At 50.4% G+C, this 18,366-nt stretch overlaps 7 protein-coding genes across 7 annotated transcripts; 4 read left to right on the plus strand and 3 right to left on the minus strand.

The window, feature by feature from the left end:
* Nucleotides 1–608: 608 nt before the first annotated feature.
* N7458_000439 (uncharacterized protein) lies at nt 609–2,833 on the plus strand (the record flags this gene model as incomplete). The annotated part of the gene is made up of 5 exons (XM_056903833.1): nt 609–1,233; nt 1,302–1,532; nt 1,691–2,358; nt 2,418–2,474; nt 2,537–2,833. 5 exons carry the CDS (start codon nt 609–611, stop codon nt 2,831–2,833), a joined length of 1,878 nt encoding a protein of 625 aa, XP_056771600.1.
* Nucleotides 2,834–3,201: 368 nt separating this feature from the next.
* Nucleotides 3,202–4,098, plus strand: N7458_000440 (F-box protein; the record flags this gene model as incomplete). The annotated part of the gene is made up of 1 exon (XM_056903834.1): nt 3,202–4,098. One exon carries the CDS (start codon nt 3,202–3,204, stop codon nt 4,096–4,098), a length of 897 nt encoding a protein of 298 aa, XP_056771601.1.
* A 475-nt stretch (nt 4,099–4,573) lies between these two features.
* Nucleotides 4,574–5,515, minus strand: N7458_000441 (uncharacterized protein; the record flags this gene model as incomplete). The annotated part of the gene is made up of 1 exon (XM_056903835.1): nt 4,574–5,515. One exon carries the CDS (start codon nt 5,513–5,515, stop codon nt 4,574–4,576), a length of 942 nt encoding a protein of 313 aa, XP_056771602.1.
* A 935-nt stretch (nt 5,516–6,450) lies between these two features.
* Nucleotides 6,451–8,081, minus strand: N7458_000442 (TFIIH/NER complex subunit TFB2; the record flags this gene model as incomplete). The annotated part of the gene is made up of 3 exons (XM_056903836.1): nt 6,451–7,678; nt 7,749–7,836; nt 7,892–8,081. The coding sequence occupies 3 exons, from the start codon at nt 8,079–8,081 to the stop codon at nt 6,451–6,453; spliced, it is 1,506 nt and encodes a 501-aa protein (XP_056771603.1).
* A 131-nt stretch (nt 8,082–8,212) lies between these two features.
* On the plus strand, nt 8,213–9,326 carry N7458_000443 (PaaI family thioesterase; the record flags this gene model as incomplete). The annotated part of the gene is made up of 9 exons (XM_056903837.1): nt 8,213–8,239; nt 8,303–8,343; nt 8,423–8,435; nt 8,499–8,564; nt 8,678–8,720; nt 8,781–8,986; nt 9,044–9,062; nt 9,114–9,192; nt 9,257–9,326. The coding sequence occupies 9 exons, from the start codon at nt 8,213–8,215 to the stop codon at nt 9,324–9,326; spliced, it is 564 nt and encodes a 187-aa protein (XP_056771604.1).
* Nucleotides 9,327–9,827: 501 nt separating this feature from the next.
* Nucleotides 9,828–14,333, minus strand: N7458_000444 (RNA helicase aquarius; the record flags this gene model as incomplete). Its single annotated transcript, XM_056903838.1, has 4 exons — nt 9,828–10,258; nt 10,323–13,799; nt 13,867–13,967; nt 14,032–14,333. Coding segments are annotated over 4 exons (4,311 nt in total), but the record flags the coding sequence as incomplete, so codon positions are not given.
* Nucleotides 14,334–14,653: 320 nt separating this feature from the next.
* N7458_000445 (THO complex subunit THO1/HPR1) lies at nt 14,654–16,943 on the plus strand (the record flags this gene model as incomplete). Its single annotated transcript, XM_056903839.1, has 4 exons — nt 14,654–14,893; nt 14,969–15,047; nt 15,104–15,222; nt 15,279–16,943. 4 exons carry the CDS (start codon nt 14,654–14,656, stop codon nt 16,941–16,943), a joined length of 2,103 nt encoding a protein of 700 aa, XP_056771606.1.
* Nucleotides 16,944–18,366: the final 1,423 nt, after the last annotated feature.

Genomic DNA, 18,366 nt, shown 5'->3' on the forward strand with positions numbered 1-18,366 from the left:
TCGACATGATCCGTAATCATACCGAGATGGAGAGATCCTAACCCTATGCTGCGTAATACCCCAGATATTGTCAGCCTGGGAGAGGCTACCTACACTATTCAATGAAGTTCGACCACAAAGATTGTGCTGAAATAGTTGGTAACTATAGCTTGAATTAATCCAAAAACAATCACTATTATGATCTTATCGCCCCTGCGTCGGATCTTTGTGGTGCCGAAAGTCGCGCGGAAGAGGAGATGTGATTCGGCAAAACGGATGAGGCTTTTGGGGGCGGGTACTGTTTTTAGTCTTTGGCTTTTCTCCTGCATTTATTTTACGAGCAACAGTTTCAAAATGGATGCAGGCACACTTAGCATCCAGGAACTCTATGGCTGAACCAATGGGAAAGTATTGCTCTGGCTATGCACACGGGAAATTGGGCTAAGCTCAAGTATGTCAAACGATATTGGAGGCTGTGCGGCTTCCTGCTCTTATTGTTGCTACTACGTTACGTCTTCATGTATAAAAGGCTCATGTGGGGGAGGAGAAAATCGAGTCAATTTCTGCAAAGCAGTCGTTGATTCTATCTTTCATTAACATTGCGGGCGTTTGTGCTGGCCTTACTCAAAATGATTACTTTACGGCGCCTACCAATTCTTCTTGGTTCCACGCTGCTTTTGCTCTCTTCTACACAAGCTGCTCCTGCCCACGAGTCCCCTATCCAAGAACGTGACGATGGGCCCAACGCTCTGTGGACATGGTTAAAGTTTGAGGGCTGCTCCACTGACCAGCAGACGGCAATCAAAGCGGCCCACGAAGATGCAGTCACAATGGCTGAACAAGTCAAGACTATTGATTTTGGCAATGACCCCGGTGCTCTTGACTATCTGGGACCTAGTGCGCTGAACAAGGACTGGCAGAGCAACATCCAGTCCGTGTTCGAGCACATTTCAACTTTCCGACTCAGTGGCGTTTGGCCAGGCTACCAGATGAATGCTCGTTGCGGCTCAGCAAATGATATCAAATATCAGAATCGATGTAGAAAGCAAGGCGTTATTGCCTACCAGTGGAATACCAAGAAAGATGCCACTGATCCCAACACCGCACCTAGCTATGATCAGGCGGATGCTGTTTCCAACATGCATTTCTGTGATCAGTTCTTCTACTACAAGAAACTCGACGAGGCTGTTGATGCTGTGAAGAACAACGACGACTTCAAGTGGAGATACGACCTGACAAAGTACAAGAATCAAGGTGTGGCATACTCCGTTCCGTGAATACTTCATAGCAGCTTGATCTGACCGGCCACGGTTCTTGATTAGCATACATTATTCTGCACGAATTCATGCATGCTACAGTCATGACATACTCGCAAAACAAAAATCGCCGAATCAAGGATTTGAGTATGTATGTCTACGAGTACCAGCGGCACGACTACGATCGTGGATATGACCGGAAGAAAGTCAAGTGGGATGTTTATCAGCCACTGCCTTGCAAAATCCTGGCTCGGACTGCAAGACAGTATATTGCTCAAGATGGTATCACCATGAATGGTACGGTCAATCCGGCCCCTTAAGTATTTCTTTGATAGCTGACATGTCATTTTCTCGTCGACAGCGGACAACTATGCTCAATATGCTTTATGTATGATTATTTAATCTCATACCCATCAAAGTGATTCCAGAATATTGTGTGCTAATCTATCACAAAGCCAAATACGTACAGTCTAAGCTGGATGGGAATCAGTACCCCTGGCTCCCTCTTGCCGACCGCGAAGCAATCGAATGGCAGCCAAAGACCAGCGCTATGTTCTTGACCCAAGGCAATGGAACATTCGGTATCAATGGAGGCGAACTTTCAGCAGATGATTTTACCACCAACGCAGACGGAAGCTATGTGGCAAACGATCTCGATGATAGCGACATTATCACACTCTCCGACGAAGCTGATACCGACACCCTCGCACCGGAAACTGACTACCCTGATACATTTATAAACCAGATGCGAGAGTTCAGCTCTTATGTCAATACCCCCGACCCTACGTGTGCCAGTTCAAGGAGTGGTACCCCCTCAGGTCGGTCGGCATTCAGTGTTTCGGAGGCCGATGCGAAGATCAAAGATTTCTGCAGTGATACAAATCTTTACAACCACGTCTTCACTCCTCCAATCGATCAAGGCTGTGGAACCACAAAGGACGGGAAGGGCAAGTCTCTCGGTGCGAGTGGTAGCTATAGCATCAACGGTGGCAAGGACAACCTGTGGATTGGCGCCTACTTTGCCTCTGGTGGCTGTACGGGAATGACCACTTGGCCGCCCCAGGGAGAGGGTCTTCGTGCCACTGATCTCTGCATGGACCGGCTGCGTACCATTATGAACGGGGTATGTCGAATCTTCCACTTGGGATTTATAATCCGATGCTAATCAGTCACTTCAAACAGTGTGATACCTCGACAACGGATCAGAAATATGGCGGAAGTCTCCAGGAAGTTTGCCTGGTAAGTGGCTCACCCTGACGGCGCTGCCAGCACGTCGCTTCACGTACTAACAACATCAACAGGTCTACCAGATCATGGCGGTCGGCAGCAGCGAGGCTGACCCTACCGGTGTCGGATCTGGCGGCGATCATGGTGACGTGAAGTGCAAAGATACTGACACTTCAATCCTTGGAGACAGTTTCAAGAACACCTGCACTTGTTGGTTTGAAAAACTCCCCGACCAAACGGATATCTTCGGTATGCCCAAATCGGGTGGATGTGGCTCGATCAACTTCGTGCCGGCTTGGAGCTACTCTGAAGATCCCAGCTATCAGCCAGCGGATATTAAGCCTGTTGCCACAATCACTGCATCTCCATAATCTGTGGTGGAGGTCTAGCATTATAGTTTGCGCGAGGTAGGGTCTTGGACCAACACGTATATTAATTCAGGCAATGTCTATACTATGAACTGTACTCTTTATAACGTCATCCTGAAACTTGTGCCCGTAAATTACAATTCATACCTCAAAGTCCAATCTAGACAGGAAAAAGAATATCCTCAAAAAATGCGGGGCGGCTTGGACCCCTGACCTGGCTATAAACCGCGCTAGCCAGACAAGAGAACCAAAAGGGGGGGGCACGCTCGGGAGGCGCTGCACTTTATCGCACATCGTGATCGCCATCCACGGTCCCCGGCTCGTGAATACTTCCAAAACACGAATCCATTTAAGCTTGCCAAAAGCATATGATGGCCCGCCAATCATTACCGAACGAGCTCCTCGAAGCTATTCTCACGCAAGTGGACATGCAAACCATCCTCCTCGCCCAACGGGTCAGCCGCCAATGGGCCAAATGCATCCAAGGATCTTCAAAAATCCAGCAAATTCTATTCTTCCAACCAGCACCGACAAGTACCCCACGCCAACAGAACCCCCTCTTGGCATCGAAATTTCCATACTGGTTTCCCGCAGATGGCGGCAATTCATGCGCCACTGCCTTTGGTGCTGGCGATATGCAAGATTTCCTGGAAAGCAGCGACACATATCGACGACCGGAGGCGAGTTGGCGCCGAATGCTTGTCCAGCAACCGCCCATCATGGCGGTTGGATGGGTGGAGCGCAGCATCGCAGTATCAAACATGACAGACGTGCACCGCTGGGAGATTCCCCTCCAAGCATTCGGCGGACTGCGAATGAACATGCTCTACGACCTCGTCATCCATACTTCAGAGGTTGCGTCGGAATACTTTTATTTCAGAATATTATGGTCACAATACGAGACCTTTGCATCTCCGTTTGCTTCGTTTCGTTCATATCCAGATCCTTCGTTCTGTGGGCGTAGGATCGAAGGGCCACTCAGGAATGCAATACAGAGTGCGGATGTGGTTCTTGACATGTGGCATACAAGTCAGATGCCGGTTCATATTCGGGAAGAGTGGTGGAGAGATGTGTGGACATGGGAGCTTGTGCGAGGATTTCAGGCGGCTATGGGTGATTTGGATGGTGATGTTGTGCGGGACATGAGAGAGTTGAAGGAGGTCAATAGCTGGTCTTTAGCGGATGAGGTAGCTGACTGGAGAGCGGAAGAGACTCATGGCTGTCCCCACGGTATTGAGTTGCCTGGTTGGGATCCACCGGACCTATGATGATAAGGATTTGGGTGAATGTGAAAATCATGATGTTATATGATGTTTATACTGTAGATCTATGTCGTAATTTCGTAATCGCTATGCACAGTAAACAACTCTAGGTCTGCTTTTGAATCCCCCATCACTTCGACGGACCGAGATAGTACTGATCCCAAGGAGTTTCGACATCGGGATTGTTGATGTTTGTTTAGTTCTGGGATTTTCCACACCCTTCCAGGCCACGGGTAGTCGTCATATATATTGGGCGAATCTGCGAGACGGGTTGTAAACCTTTTATCACAAAGGACAAAGGGCGCGTGGCTCAGTCGCAGTGTGTAGGCGAGAGAGGTGCTCGAACTGACGGCATCTGACTTCGAAAGCCGCAGTGGCTAGAGGACAAGAGTGTGTAGTATATACCATATCGTCCGTTCTGAGGATTGGTCTAGGACAATTCAGGCTGAAGAGGCGGGTGAATATCTTGTCGCGCGCTGGCTCATCGAACATCATCCTCATAGTCCAAATCATGTCTGGTCTCCCTGCTCTTAGAGCTTTGGCCCGTCCCCATTGACTCTGGATGACTGTAGTCACCAGCACGGAGGGTTGGGTCCACATAAGAAGGAAAGTGACCATTACCCGCATTGAATGGTGACACATAAACATTCTGATGGGCAATCTTGACCAATTTTCCCAGGACGGCAATTTCCAGTTTCAACTTAATGCTGTAAAGCGTAGCTTTGAGAGTGGTTTGGTAGATATAGAAATTCATGAACTCGATGACCATCAACGCGATATCCATCAGGATACAAGAAACGTTGACGGCAAGCAATTGCAAAATGGTCTTGCGACTACCAGCATCAGAATTGTCATGCAGCATTCGGTTGGTCTCCCACATGTAAAAGCTGGAGATGATAACCTCCTGGACACAGAATCCGGTAAGTTGGATTTTCTCCATAATATCGTACCCCGCAACGGAAGTGGGGGATTCAGAAAAGTTGGCGGCATAGGTGAGGACAGTAGTTGGGACGTGGAGCAGAAAAATATTCATGATGATCATGCCCTTGACCATGCGCAGGATGCGCTTATTCTCCTGCACCAAATGCAGGCGCGAATATAGCACAAAGGACTGGCCAGTGACCATAGTCCACCAGCCCACGGTCAGTAGCGTGACAGGGACCCATGTCGCCGAAGTGAGGCCGAAAAACTTGATCAAATAGCCGACCGAGTATGGCAGGATCCCGATGGAGGAGATGAGCATACTCCAGAAGTAGGGGCCATGGTAGCGCTTGAAGGTGAGGAAGATGAGCACGACTAGCTCAATCACATTATACCATGCGACGCCCACAAAGGTCGCAATCGTGATGCGCACCCCATCGCTGTTACCCGTGTAACTGCCCACGATCCAGTTACCGGGACTGGCTTCGCTGGCCGAGGTCATAGTCCAGGCCGGTTACACAGGTGACGATGTATCGCGAAAGGGGGAAAATTGAGTGACGAAGAACGGAAAGAGCACACACGAGGCGATGAAAAACCGGTAAATTGACTTTTCGCGGGGCGATTTCGAGTCCAATTCGGGGCTGGTTGACTGTTGTTGTTTGGTCTCCCCTTGGCGGGTTGAGCCACAGTGGGGCCCGCTGCTTTTGGGTCGCTCTCAGGGACCGAGTTCTAAGGTTGTGGTTTGCCAGATTTAAGATTTGGCGATAAGCTTCTACGCCTTCGTCAAGCGGTGCAGGGGATGATATCTCCCGATCGCGCTATCGTAGATCACGATCGCGATCAGAATCAAATCTATCTTGAGCGCCGACAATTTCATAGCAAAGCAACCGACGCCATCCCCGTTCAAGGCCCAGCCACAGGCCAAGACCAAAGTATTCGGTTCCTTGGCTCGTCTATTTACCCCTGAATGGTGTCCTTTTTTTGGCCAGGACGATCCGGTGATCATGATCATGATCTTTATGATTCAGGGGGCCAAAGGGCCATACCTGACCAACTACGAGCCCCTTCCAGCTACAAAGTAGAAGTCGCTATAATATCTGCTGTCGACCGGTACAATTTCGTGGGCGAACACTTCACCACTTACAGCGGAATATGCGCCAACAACAGGATGTGTCGTTTATTGTTCCTGGCGCGAGCAAAGGTTTGGGAGAAATATAGAAGCAGGGAATAAAATGAGTAAAAAAACCTTTGTATTGTACAATTTGACGGGGAAAATGGTATGAACTAAAAATATCATCGTGATTTCGTTAAATGCCCCATCGAGGTCTCTCAGAACGCCAGCCTGGTACCAGATGCTTTTGTATCAAATCCCCAAACCAATCGAATGCAGAATACCCAATAAGATCTGGGATTGCCCCCAGACCGAGATACCCGTCCTTATTTCTTGCTTCGGAGGAATGCGGCAACTTGCTCATGCCGAGTCACGAAGAACATGCGCTTTCGGTCCGACTTCCACACCAGAACGCCAATCTCCGCCGCATACTGACATGGAGCCTGGTATTCCTGTAAAGTGGTGAAGTCCTTGAACAGAAATCCGGCAGTAGCTCGGAGCCGATCTCGCTCCAACTGCCACAGTCGAATCTGATCTGTCACGGTGGGCGGAAGGACAGAGGGCGGGACGCCTGCTGTATTGGAGGTCGAATGGCCGGCATTGTGCTTGCGTAGTTGCGGGTGCGCGTGAGTGTGTAGATATGAAATGATCTGGTCCGCGGTAATGCCCATATCGATGGCGCGGCGCACTGATTGCCGGGTGACTTTGCCGGTGACCAAATTTGGGAAGCGGTACTTGAGGGTTGTGAAGAGGGAGATCAAGGAGATTTGAAGTGGCGAGGATGTGTATGCGTAGACGCGGTAGTTGGTTTCGATGACGATGAAGCCCGAACCTGTACCCGAGGCGCCGGGCTGGCCTGCGGGCCCAGTCAACGAGCTACCAACAGTGCTACCCAGAGCACTGGAGTCGGAAGTCAGTGTAGTCGCCAGTCGTGTTGGGTAGAAGCGGGTTGCTTCGGGCGATTCTTGATAAACGATGCCAAAGTCGGTGAGGTCGGCAAGGGTCCGAAGCTGAACAGACGAGAGGTACTTCTTCTCATAAGATTGACCTAGCTCCAAACTACTGAGCAGGAACAAGAATGAGAGGACCTCGACGCTGTCCATACCGATAGCCTCAGCGCTCTCGACATAGAGGATTAGTATATGCCAAACTTGTGTGCTGACGTCCTGCAGCACGAACCCGAAGCCATCCTTTGTAATGTCCACTCGGCGATCGCGAATCTCGACAAGATGACCAGCTTGAAGCAGTTGTTTGACACCCTTGCTGAGGTTTACATCCCGTTGTCCACTAAGAGCACTCGTTCCAACCATGTAACCCAGCACACCTTCCCACTGTCGTCGGGCATATTCATCCAGGTCGGTGATTGACACGGGGTGTTCGCCGGGGACTTGGGAGAAGACACCAAAAGACTGGGAATCTTCAGAGCCCATGAGGGCCTTTCGGAGAGAAGATGCGAATGGATTGGTGACCATGTAAGCGCTGACATTGTCGGCGGTGAGAGTCTTTGATAGAATATGAAGCCGGCCCAAGATGGAGAGTGCATTATCCCGCTGCCTTTTAGTCGATTTTCTAATATCAGCGACACCAATCTGAACAAGGAAGGTTGGGGACGATGCGCGCTCACTTCTTGCTCTCCGCTTTGACCCAGAGCTCAAGATCCTGCGTAGGTAAAGGATCCTTCAAATAAAGAAGTGCCATGACAAAGCATTTTGCTGTTCTCACTGTCAGTCTCAAAGCTGCGATCGACGTGTGGAGAGCTCTGGATACCCAGATCAGGTAGCATTCGCCGAAAGATAGCGAGGGCAGTGGATGGCTGTTGGTACAGCTTGTTGAAGGTCATTCCAGGCAGGCTTTCCAGGTACTCGAGGGGACGAGACGTAGATGCCGCCATGGTGGTAACCCGAGAGACCTGGAGTCTCTGTAGCTCAGTGCAAAGAGAGGTGCTCGGTGAAGTCATGCTTGATGAAGAGTGCTGTGTACGGTGACCGGTGCGGCCACTTGACGCAGTTTCCGGGATGGATGCTCCTGGCCATCTACCGATCTTCGGCTCTTGCTTCTCAACGTCCAACTGCTCGCAACTCTCCCAAAATGACCGCCCTGAGATTTGTCAAGTCTGTGAGTGCTAACTATTTGAGTTAGCTCACTTTAGGTCCATCGCTGATATGTATGTCCAATTAGGTCTGGGAGTCCTTTCGGGCTACTTCGGGTTTAGAGCCTCGGTAAGCTATACCAGTCATCCAATATCCTGAGAGAACCGAAGCATCCAGTTGATCGAGATAACTAACATCTTGTTGAAAGGCTGTTGAATAATGTAGGTCTTTGAAAGGCTTGTATATAGCGCTCATTTGTTAATGCCTCTGGTCACTGCATCTAGCTGCGCGTCACTGCGGCCAGACCCGGAACTGTCAATTTTGAACTGGACATCCAGAAGGAACATACTGTAAGCAAATTTCTTTCAATAATTGTGGTCACTTCGTTTGTTCCATTCAATTGTGCAAATTTGGCCAATACTTGATTTTATGAATTCTTCAGCTAACGTACTTCTCATCTCAGAACCGCTTGAATATCCTTCATGGCGGTACTATTGCAAGCATGGGTACGTAACTGGACCACCTATACATTGAAGACACTGGTTCGGACTGACATCACTTCCTAGTTGACCTTGGAGGTTCTTTAGCTGTTGCTTCTCGTGGACTATTCGCCACTGGCGTGTCCACTGACCTGAATGGTATGTTAGCCACGAGCAACACTGGCCTTGCGCAGAGCAAGAGCCTCCGCGTCTACTTACAAACAACTTACTCAAACTGTCGTTCAGTAACTTATCTCAGTTCTGGTGGTAAGATTGGTGACAAAATCATGGCAGTAAGTCTGATTACCTTTATCTTGTATCGGAAATACAGTATACTAACAAGCTTTTAGGAGGTCACCTGTGACAAGTGTATGAATCGACAATGATCTCTCGTGGTATAATCCTGCTAATATTCAACAGTTGGCAAAACCCTCGCATACACCAACATCAAGTTTACCAACGAGAAGGGCGATGTCGTCGCTCGTGGAAGCCACACCAAGTAAGTTGCTCTCTTTAATCCTGCGTTACTACATTTGTCTTGTGTAAACTAACTCTTCGAAAAGATATGTTAGCTTTGCTTGGAAGGATCCTCAGAACATTGTCGAGGAAATAAACAAGCTTCAGCAAGATTAGAAGCAATTTTGTGGAATAGAGAATACGAAAGCATTCAGCAGGATATCAATCCTCCAGCGACACCTTGGATGGGATCAGTACGAGCAAGTAGGGCATGAGGTGCCCATTCATCACTTCTATAATAGAGATAGAATGAAAGGTCTGATTTTCCCGGTCGAGTTGTAGCCGACATCTATCGTCGTCTCATAAACCAACTTGAACTAAAGTAGGCATCGGCTGGACTGGATGTCCAGCATCTAGGAGTTATCAACAATTACATGGTTCATTATAGGCAGCCAGGAATTCTTCACGCCTAGATTTAATCAGAGTAGATTCACTGCAGTCTGCAGTTCTCCCTCATAGCTTTCTAAGGTTGGAAATGACCTCAATCCTATCCATTCCGCTGTAAATTTCCAAAGGAAAATGGGTCACAACTCTGAAGATATCATTGAGAACATACATCTATTTGAAGTTTTTTGATAGCCCCTAAATTTCGAAGGGGCAATGTCTGGGAACGCATGTTCATACAATAATATCCTCATCCTGATCTTCGTCGGCACCAAGCATTTCATCGTCTTCCTCGACAGGCAGCTCTTCGCCATTTGCTGCGGTGGTATCGACAACCATATCACCATCGCCCATCGCTTTGACCTTGGCCTGGGTCATTTCGAACACATACTGACCAAGATGCTCAACACTTTCCATGGGTGAGCCCTCGACCGGAGCGTCCAGCGCTCGGGTGGTGGGGAACATCTCACCCGGAGCAAGCATCAGCTTATCCGGACGCTGCAAGAGACGGTCAAATGCGGGCTTAAGCTCATAGCACGACTCGAACACTTCACGGCGACCAAGGATGTACAAGCCCAGACGAGCGCGGGATAGCGCAACGGTGAGACGACGAACATCACGAAGGTAGCCCACAGTGCGAGTACGGGTTAGAGACAGAATGACGTCTGGGGGTGATTAATGTTAGCATTGGTTGGAATTCTCTTACTGAGGGAAGAAAAAAACACTCACAGTCATTCTGCTCTCCTTGGTATCTATCCACAGTCGTGACAATCTTGGGCATTCCGAACAGGGGGTTCTTTGCGCAGCGATGGCTCAGCACATCACGAATCAAAGCCGTCTGACCAGCATACGTCGCCAAGATTGAGATTTTCGCTGCCGGGTATCCCAAGAGTCGCATGTATTGGTACAGCGCCACAGCATACTCTGCCTCGCCCAAGTTCTGCATGAAGTGTGGCGTTGGCTCCCGCTCACCGGTACCCTGATAGTCAGGGACATTGATGAACTGGTAATCGTATTGGAACCCAGCATTTGCCTGCTTGAATTCCTCCACGGTTTCCACGGCTGCAAGATCACCCAGCTCATGGTAGCGCCAACGGAACAACTCGGCGATGCTCGGCCTGGAACGACCCTGCTTATCCAGTGTGATCACCGGAACACCAAGTCGCGCCAGTCGCAGGAAAAGACTCTGCTCGAAGTGTGCATATTGACGGAAAGCAATGTTCTGGATGATGGGGGAGTTTTGGAAGTGGTCGCCACATAACACAACTCGCTTGAGAGGAAGCTCGCCATTCTTCATGTTCTGAAGTGCAGTAGGAATGAAGCTCTCTATTTCGGTAATCTGCGCAGCTTCTTCCATAACCACGTTATCGTAATGGAAGCCCAAGTCCGCGATCTCCTGTCGGCGCATTGCTGCGTGCGTGGAGGTCATCGCAATCACTCGGGCTTCCTTGATCAGTAGATAATTAGCTTTATCTCGTGGCTGGCGCAGAATTTCAAAGGGCCGAATATCCTCTAGTTCAGAAAAGATTCGCTCGATGTGCCTTTGGCAACCAGAGGCAACATCCAAAATGGCCTCCTTAGACGCTCCTTCGCCAAACAGAGGTTGAGGAGCATCTGCAAAGAACGCATGGAATGGGAAAGAGGTGATAATGTCCTCTCCTGAGACTTCTTCAGAATGGGCATGATCCCAGAATTTCGCCCACGCCGGCTGAACATGGACAGTATTGAAATAGCCTGCCGTCTCGCAAGAGTTTCCATGAGCGCCTTCTACCTGAATTGATGCCGCAAGTCGCATGACTTCCGATAGGTAATAGTTTCGATTGTCAAGGAATGATTCGACCCGGCCGTACTTGCTATAGTTAGATTCGGTATCTAGCTCTTCCTCGCCGTGACCTAAACGGAGCAGGTGGCGTTCGTCGATATCAAGCGCAGTAATTTTCTCGAAGAGCTGGTTGAGCGCTTGATTGCTGTGGGCGATGAGAAGTGTGCGCTCGTTGGGGAAGTTGTGGTAAAGGTTGTTAATGATTTGGGTTGCAACATCAGTCTTGCCGGTACCAGGTGGTCCCACGATCACCGTCAGACCTGGCTGCGTGCCGGATGCAATTGCTTCTACTTGAGCAGGTGTAAAGCGAACTTTGTTGAGCTTGGGGGCATCAACAGGGTAAGGGCCCGGGTTGGGTGGCTTATACGTTGACACACGCATAGGAGTGGGTTCTTGCTTAGTCGGTTCGACTTGCTCTCGGCGGCGCTTTTTCTGCGGAGCAGTAGGAGCCGCACTTGCCTCGCCCTCAGCCCATTCAAGGACGTAGGGAGGACCAAAACTGGATGTTTCAGCGCCCGACGGTTCAATTGTCCTGCCGGGGAAGCTCTCAACAAGATGAGGCCAGTCCAGGAAGGTGTCCAGGAAATCCACAGACTGGAGTTTGTTTGACAGCTGTGTATACTGTGCGCCCGCAGGGTCTCCATATCCGAGGAAAACATCCTGAAGCCAAGACGGGAGAGTCATGTCTGAAACAATGAGCTTTTGCATAGTTTCAAGAACAGACTTGAAATTATTTTCCCTGGCCTTCCTCCGCGCCACAACGTTGATTGAGGGGTAGATGTCCGCCTTGCCGTGCGATTGACGGTCTTTGTCCGTCTTGAACGCCTCGACATCCAGGTTGACAAGGAGCTTGCGCACTCTTGGCCGGGATTGATATCCGTTTGTCTGACCCGCGGCTGGCTGGCGTAATGGACGGCCTTGTTCATCGAGAACCTGCACAACCAGCGCTGTGCGCAGGTGAGTCATGCATGGAGTGTCTGGCATTTGGTCCAGCATTCCCATTCGTGCGGGAGAGGGTGTCTGAACAGCTAGTAGATAGATCGCATCATCGGGGCGAAGAGCATCCCATTCTTTGCGAACGTTCTCTGCGAGGCGACCAACTTCGATGGCAATCTCGGCCCGAACAAACGCCGGGTTAGGAGAGCCAACCTTGGCCGGGGCAACTTCAACAATGGCAGGTTTGGAGATCGGAATAGCCATTCGAGAGAAGCCGTCAAATTTTACACTTCCATCCCGGTTTGCCTTGGGCTGCATCCGTTTCACAATCGATTCGATATCCTTGCGAATTTGGAAGAAAGCCTCAGACCGGTAGAGAAGGAATGAGCGCCAAAGGAAGTCCCCAATGCTCAGATACTGAAGATTCAATTTGGGGATTGCAAGGGGCCTCGATCCATCGTAGGATTCGCTTCTCAACAAGGCGGGGTCGTACAAGCTGTCTTCCGTTGGGATGATGCTGAGCTGAGCAGCGACTTCCTGGAAAGAAAGTTTTCGCTCGTAGAAAGAGGAGAGGGTCTCCAAATAAAGCTGTCGACCTGGAGTGATGTTCGACGACTTTGGATAGCTTGTCCGGAATCCTAGCTGTGTGCATAGTTGTTGGAGCTCTGGCTCGTCCAAGGAGGACAGTTGCCCTTCCAACTCCGATCGCTGTTCAATAGCACCCAGGTTCGAGAGTGCGAGTATCATCAGCTTCTCCTTGAAGGATTTCATGGCAGTTCTCTGCAGTCGTGCCAGCTCCTGGCAGTGTAGATCATAAACCGCCTGGGGAGAAAGCGCCTCGCCGGAGTAATCATCGATTGCAAAGAAGATGAAATGCTTGAGAAGGTTGTAAAGATCGCGGAAAAGCGCATTTTCAGGAATGTGGTAGAGCTGCGACAGGCGGATAACGGGCAGAAGGTTCAAGTCCTTCAGCAGTGTGTTCACGTACCGCCGAGTCGGAAGCTGGCTCAAAAGATCTACCAGCAACTCCAAGAAGCGCTCGCAGTACAGTAGATTCTCCGGTTGCTCTTTCTCCGTGCCGTTCAGCTTCTGCAAGAAAACAAGCAACATGGTATACAGCCATGACCGCTCGAACCGCATCTTCGCCTTGGCGGCATCATCTCCCGCATCGTAGCGCTTGCCCACCGCCCTCCAAGCCTTCTTCAATGTTGCCGATTTGGAGATTACGCGCTCCCTGGCCTCATCGCTGGCTAGATTGTGCCATATCGAGATTGAAACGAGCGGGGCGCATTCTTTTCGGATCAGGACATTTTCAAGCGATTGGAAGGCACCGATAATGAAGGAGACGATTGACATCCGAGACTGAGTAGACAATGATGGATCAATGCTCATGGACAGGATCCGATGGAATAGGCTTGAGAAATCATCGGCGCGATCAGAAAAAATGTCTGCAAGTTCCGGTCAGCGAACATGATCCCAAGGCACAAGCCCGAATAAATTGTCGCATTGACTCACCCCATATTGGCAGATGCTCGCGATACTTGACACTGACGACCAAGGCAATCAGAAGAACGTGATGATTCGAGGCATCCTCGGTGTACGTCGGCCAAAGGAACCTGCACGCGAAACTAGTTAGCCCTGCGAAGATATGGAAGCAATGTCACCGGAGGACAAACATACTTTTCCAGAACATTCAGGTTTTCCAAGATCAACAGCGAGCGATTGGTGAAGCCTTCCGCTTCCAAAGGATCCCATAATTGCTGTTTAATCACCGCAGGCTTGACCTTGCGGACCTTCTTTGCATCGGACCACTGTGCCTGGGCCAGCTTCACCCAAGGGTTGTCCTCGCGGAAATCCACCACGGTCGGCCGGGACTCCAGACTATGCGCCATCACAGCACTTGTCCCTGATCCTGAAAGACTGGGGGCGGTCGAAGGCGCGGTGTGGATCTGCGCACGTCGGGAACTTCCAAGTGAAGCTTGGGCTGTCAATTGAGATCATCTTGCCAAAAACTTAGTCAGCCACATAAAATGGCTACCGCTTATCTCACCGCTTGCATATTAAAGAAACATCGTGCGACGGAATTGGTTTTCTGCCAGTCCGAAGACACTTACTAAGCAGAATTCCAAACTGAGCGCAACAGGCGGCCTTAGCTGGGGGGAGCTTTTCCAACAGTCTTGGCACTCCTCTCCGCCGAGCCGCAAACTAACTGTCACCCCCGTGTTTTCATCTTCCTTTCCTCCCCTCAGAAGCTCCTTGCGACCACAATTGTCGCGTTTCACACTCCTCTCGCCTCTAAAAGATGGCGGCCCCCGAACTTGAGGCGGTGCGCCTCTACAAGGAGGTCGTCGACCGGCTTCTGGAGCGCGCAGCGCAAGTGAAGCCCAATTCTCAAATCGAACCGCCATTGACCGAGGGAACCCTGGGAGAACCGATCTGGCAGGTTCCTACCGAAAAGCAGGAAGTTGTGAAGGAACTTAACCCGCAGACCCAGTTTGCTGCCGTTGAGATTGCCTTTCGCGAGAAGTTCTACCGCATCCTGGTAAGAGAGCTCGGCGTTGACGGAAGCCCTCTACATGGCCGGCATGAATACTAAATTTCCAATCTACGAGTACAGGCCTCAACTTCTATCCAAGACCCTTCTTTTATTCATATCTGGAATCTACTGGACATTGTCTCTATCTTTTCCGACAACGGTCAGTCGCCTCCAGCTACGCGAGAGTTTACAAGCAGCCTCCCTAACACGTCACAGAACAATGTGAACCCGGCCTGATATTTTGGCTGATTGAGGAGCTCCTGGACAGCCAAACAATTGATGGCTGTCGAAAGGTTTTTGATTACTTGGAGTCGCGCCGCGACCGGAATATCAAGGTATGTGTTGGTTGGTCATTCTTGGTGAGATTTGACCCGTGTACTGACTTTCTCAGAAACATTTCAAACAGAAGAGCCTCGTCATCTTGAGATCTTGTAACGAACTCCTCCGCCGACTATCCCGCGCTGAAGATACGGTGTTCTGTGGTCGGGTCTTCATCTTCCTGTTTCAGAGCTTCCCACTCGGGGACAAGAGCTCTGTCAATCTGCGGGGCGAATTCCACACTGAAAATGTGACGACTTACGACGATGTCTCTAAGCAAACTGCCAAAAATGACGAAGACACAATTATGGCTGATGGAAATGAGGACTCTTCACCTACTGAGGTTCCAACAGACGGTACAACGCAGCCAGAGGTGTCATCACAAGTTCCAAAGGTGGTGGTCACTACAGACAAGAAGGGCAAGGCAGGGAAAGGAAGCAACAAAAAGGAAAAAGTTGACCTTGACACTCTTTATCCGGTATTTTGGAGTCTACAAGCCTATTTCTCTGCCCCAAGCAAGATGTTCGATTCGGAGCGATTCGCCGACTTCAAAGCCGGTCTTGATGCCACACTCTCTGCATTCAAGAACATCAACACTGAACTTGAGAGCAAGAGCGGCTCACGCTCGTCGGATGAAGCCCGAAAGACCCACAAGCGCAAGCGTGTCACCGATGATGCTGAGATTGGAACGAGCTTCAACCCCAAGTACCTCACGAGTAGGGATCTATTTGATCTCGAATTTAGCGACACGGCCTTCAGACGCCACGTTCTGGTACAAGCTCTCATCCTTATTGATTTCATGTTGTCTCTCACTCCAAACGCCAAGGCTCGCATGGCCGACGCGACAAACAAGTCTGTCCTGTACGGCTTTGTCTTGAGTGAAGAACAATCGAAATGGGCGGCGGATATGAGAAGAAGCATTGAGGGGTACCTCCGTCAGGGCGATGGTGGGAACTTTTACTTCCGGATGGTGGATACGGTGTTGTCTAGAGACAAGAATTGGGTACGCTGGAAGGCTGAAGGATGCCCACCGATCGAGCGGCCAGCAGTGTCTGTGCTCGATTACATGCAAGCCCGAGAGCATGCAACCAAAGCCTACGCCAACAAGCGACTTCGACCTTATCCAATGGGATCTCTGGATCTGAAGTTCTTGTCCGATAGCGAGGCGTTGGCTAACATCGAGCGGCTCAAGCAATCCGATCGGGTCGCCGTTCCCTCCGCAGATTCATTGATGATGGGTATCATGGACGACGAGATGGATATCGATATGGCTCAGGCCGCAGACGACAAGGATAGCGCGGAAAAGGCCAAATCAAGCAAGACTTGGCGCCTCCTCCGCTTGTCAGTAAAGACAAAGCTTGCCAGATTCGACAAATTCAAGGATGGGGAAAACCTCAACGCCCTCTTCGAAAGCCCGGAGGTCCCGACGGGGACCCCTCAACCCACCGAAGGGACTGAAAGGACTAGTCAGCCACCCGAGGAGGGGGCTAATCGAGACACGACAACAAAACACATCTCTTTCGGTGGCGATAGTGCGCAGGACGAAGAGATCAAAGACATCCCTGTTGCTCACGAGAGCCAAGACGTCATCAACGATCCTCAACAAGAAGAAACCCAACCAGGAGCAAAGCCTGAAGCCGGGTCGCTCGCACATCCCGAAGAGAATACGAGCGGCGCGCCGGAGGCAGTGGCTTCTAGCGCGACTTCCGGAGATAATCTCAAAGAGGAGCTTGCATGAAGCTGAAGGCTAGCCTATTCGGCAGACGTGTAGGGTTTGGGCTGAACGCTCTGCTGCTTTGACCCCTTCCATCGCCACTGCGGAGCGATACCTATAATGGGTATTGTCTTGCGGCGCATGGCTGGCCTTCGGTCAGCCACATCCACCTGTCCGAGATCGCTTATGAACAAGACTCCTATGCATCAATATCGTTGCGTTGAATGCAAGCCTTGCGATCGCATCATGGAACCAGGCATAAGGCGGTTTTGCAACCCAACATGTTAATCACGATGGCGTGTTTGATTCTTGCCAATAGCGCATGCCTAGTACGAAGCCTAGCGAACATGTCCGCGTCATTTTTCGCCTGTCAGCCCCAACGCTCTCCTTCGATTCATCAAGTATTGCGTATAAGGGACCCTCCTGCACACAAATCTGAAATCGCCGCGGCGATCTTATCCATCGCGGAAACCTTATGGGGTCAAACATTATTCCTATTTTCCTGGCATATCTCGCATCCTACATCGTGGGGTCCAAATCGCAAAAGAACCGCAGTGGCTCAAGGTTAAGGCTGACTCAAGGCTAAACGCATGCTGTGTGGTCATGTCGATCAAAAGCCAAGCCGGCGAACTCTGCGTGGCTGTACCTGCATGAGGAGAATTCTGCCCTGCCGGGAAATGGTCTCTGATTTGGAGCCCCTAGACCATTGGGTTCGGGTAATTAATTGGTGATGATGTACCGAACGGAGACAGACCGCGTTCTTTCGTTGTGGGACGAGGAAAGCCTGGCAGTCATCCGTGGGACCTGGCCACCCAACACTGGTTGTTTTGTTTGGTGCTTCTGATGTTGCACTCGCAATGATCCCAACGTGGGGGAACTAGAGAAATTTCTAGCTGATCGGCAACCCTATTGTACTCGAACGAGAGGTTCCTGCATGACATGCAGTCATCAAACACGATTCCAATCCCGTAGCTGTCGTAATCGCGGATTTATTTCTTTCCAAAGCATTCCAATGCCCCTGATTCCCACCCCCTCTAACTTGGTTTGTCTTGACTTGACTTGTCCAGCCTCCGCCTGCTCTGGACTTCAGTACCTCGGTAAATTCAACCAATTACCCCTGGAAAGAAGAAAAACAAATCAAAAGGGGTAGAAGAATAAAGTACTATAGTGGTTCGTGCCAGGAAGGAACGATCAAGTCAAGTGACAAGGGTAGGGCGCTCGCGCCGTCAGCCATGTTTCACATCTTCACCAGGGCCAGGGGATAAGATTCAACGGCAATGGCGCCTGAGGATCTGAGGACCTGTGCAGACTGCAGAGATGAGCGGGATAGTGAAGTGGACTCGCCGTTGTTTTGACTGTAGTCTTTGTCTCCACAAGCTAGAAACCCCCCCCCCCCCCCCCCCCGAACTGTTGTCTCAGGAAAGAGATGTGGGCACGGAAGCTAGGA

Source organism: Penicillium daleae (assembly GCF_028827525.1).
Source record: "Penicillium daleae strain IBT 16125 chromosome Unknown utg000001l_segment0_segment0, whole genome shotgun sequence".
NCBI lineage: Eukaryota > Fungi > Ascomycota > Eurotiomycetes > Eurotiales > Aspergillaceae > Penicillium > Penicillium daleae.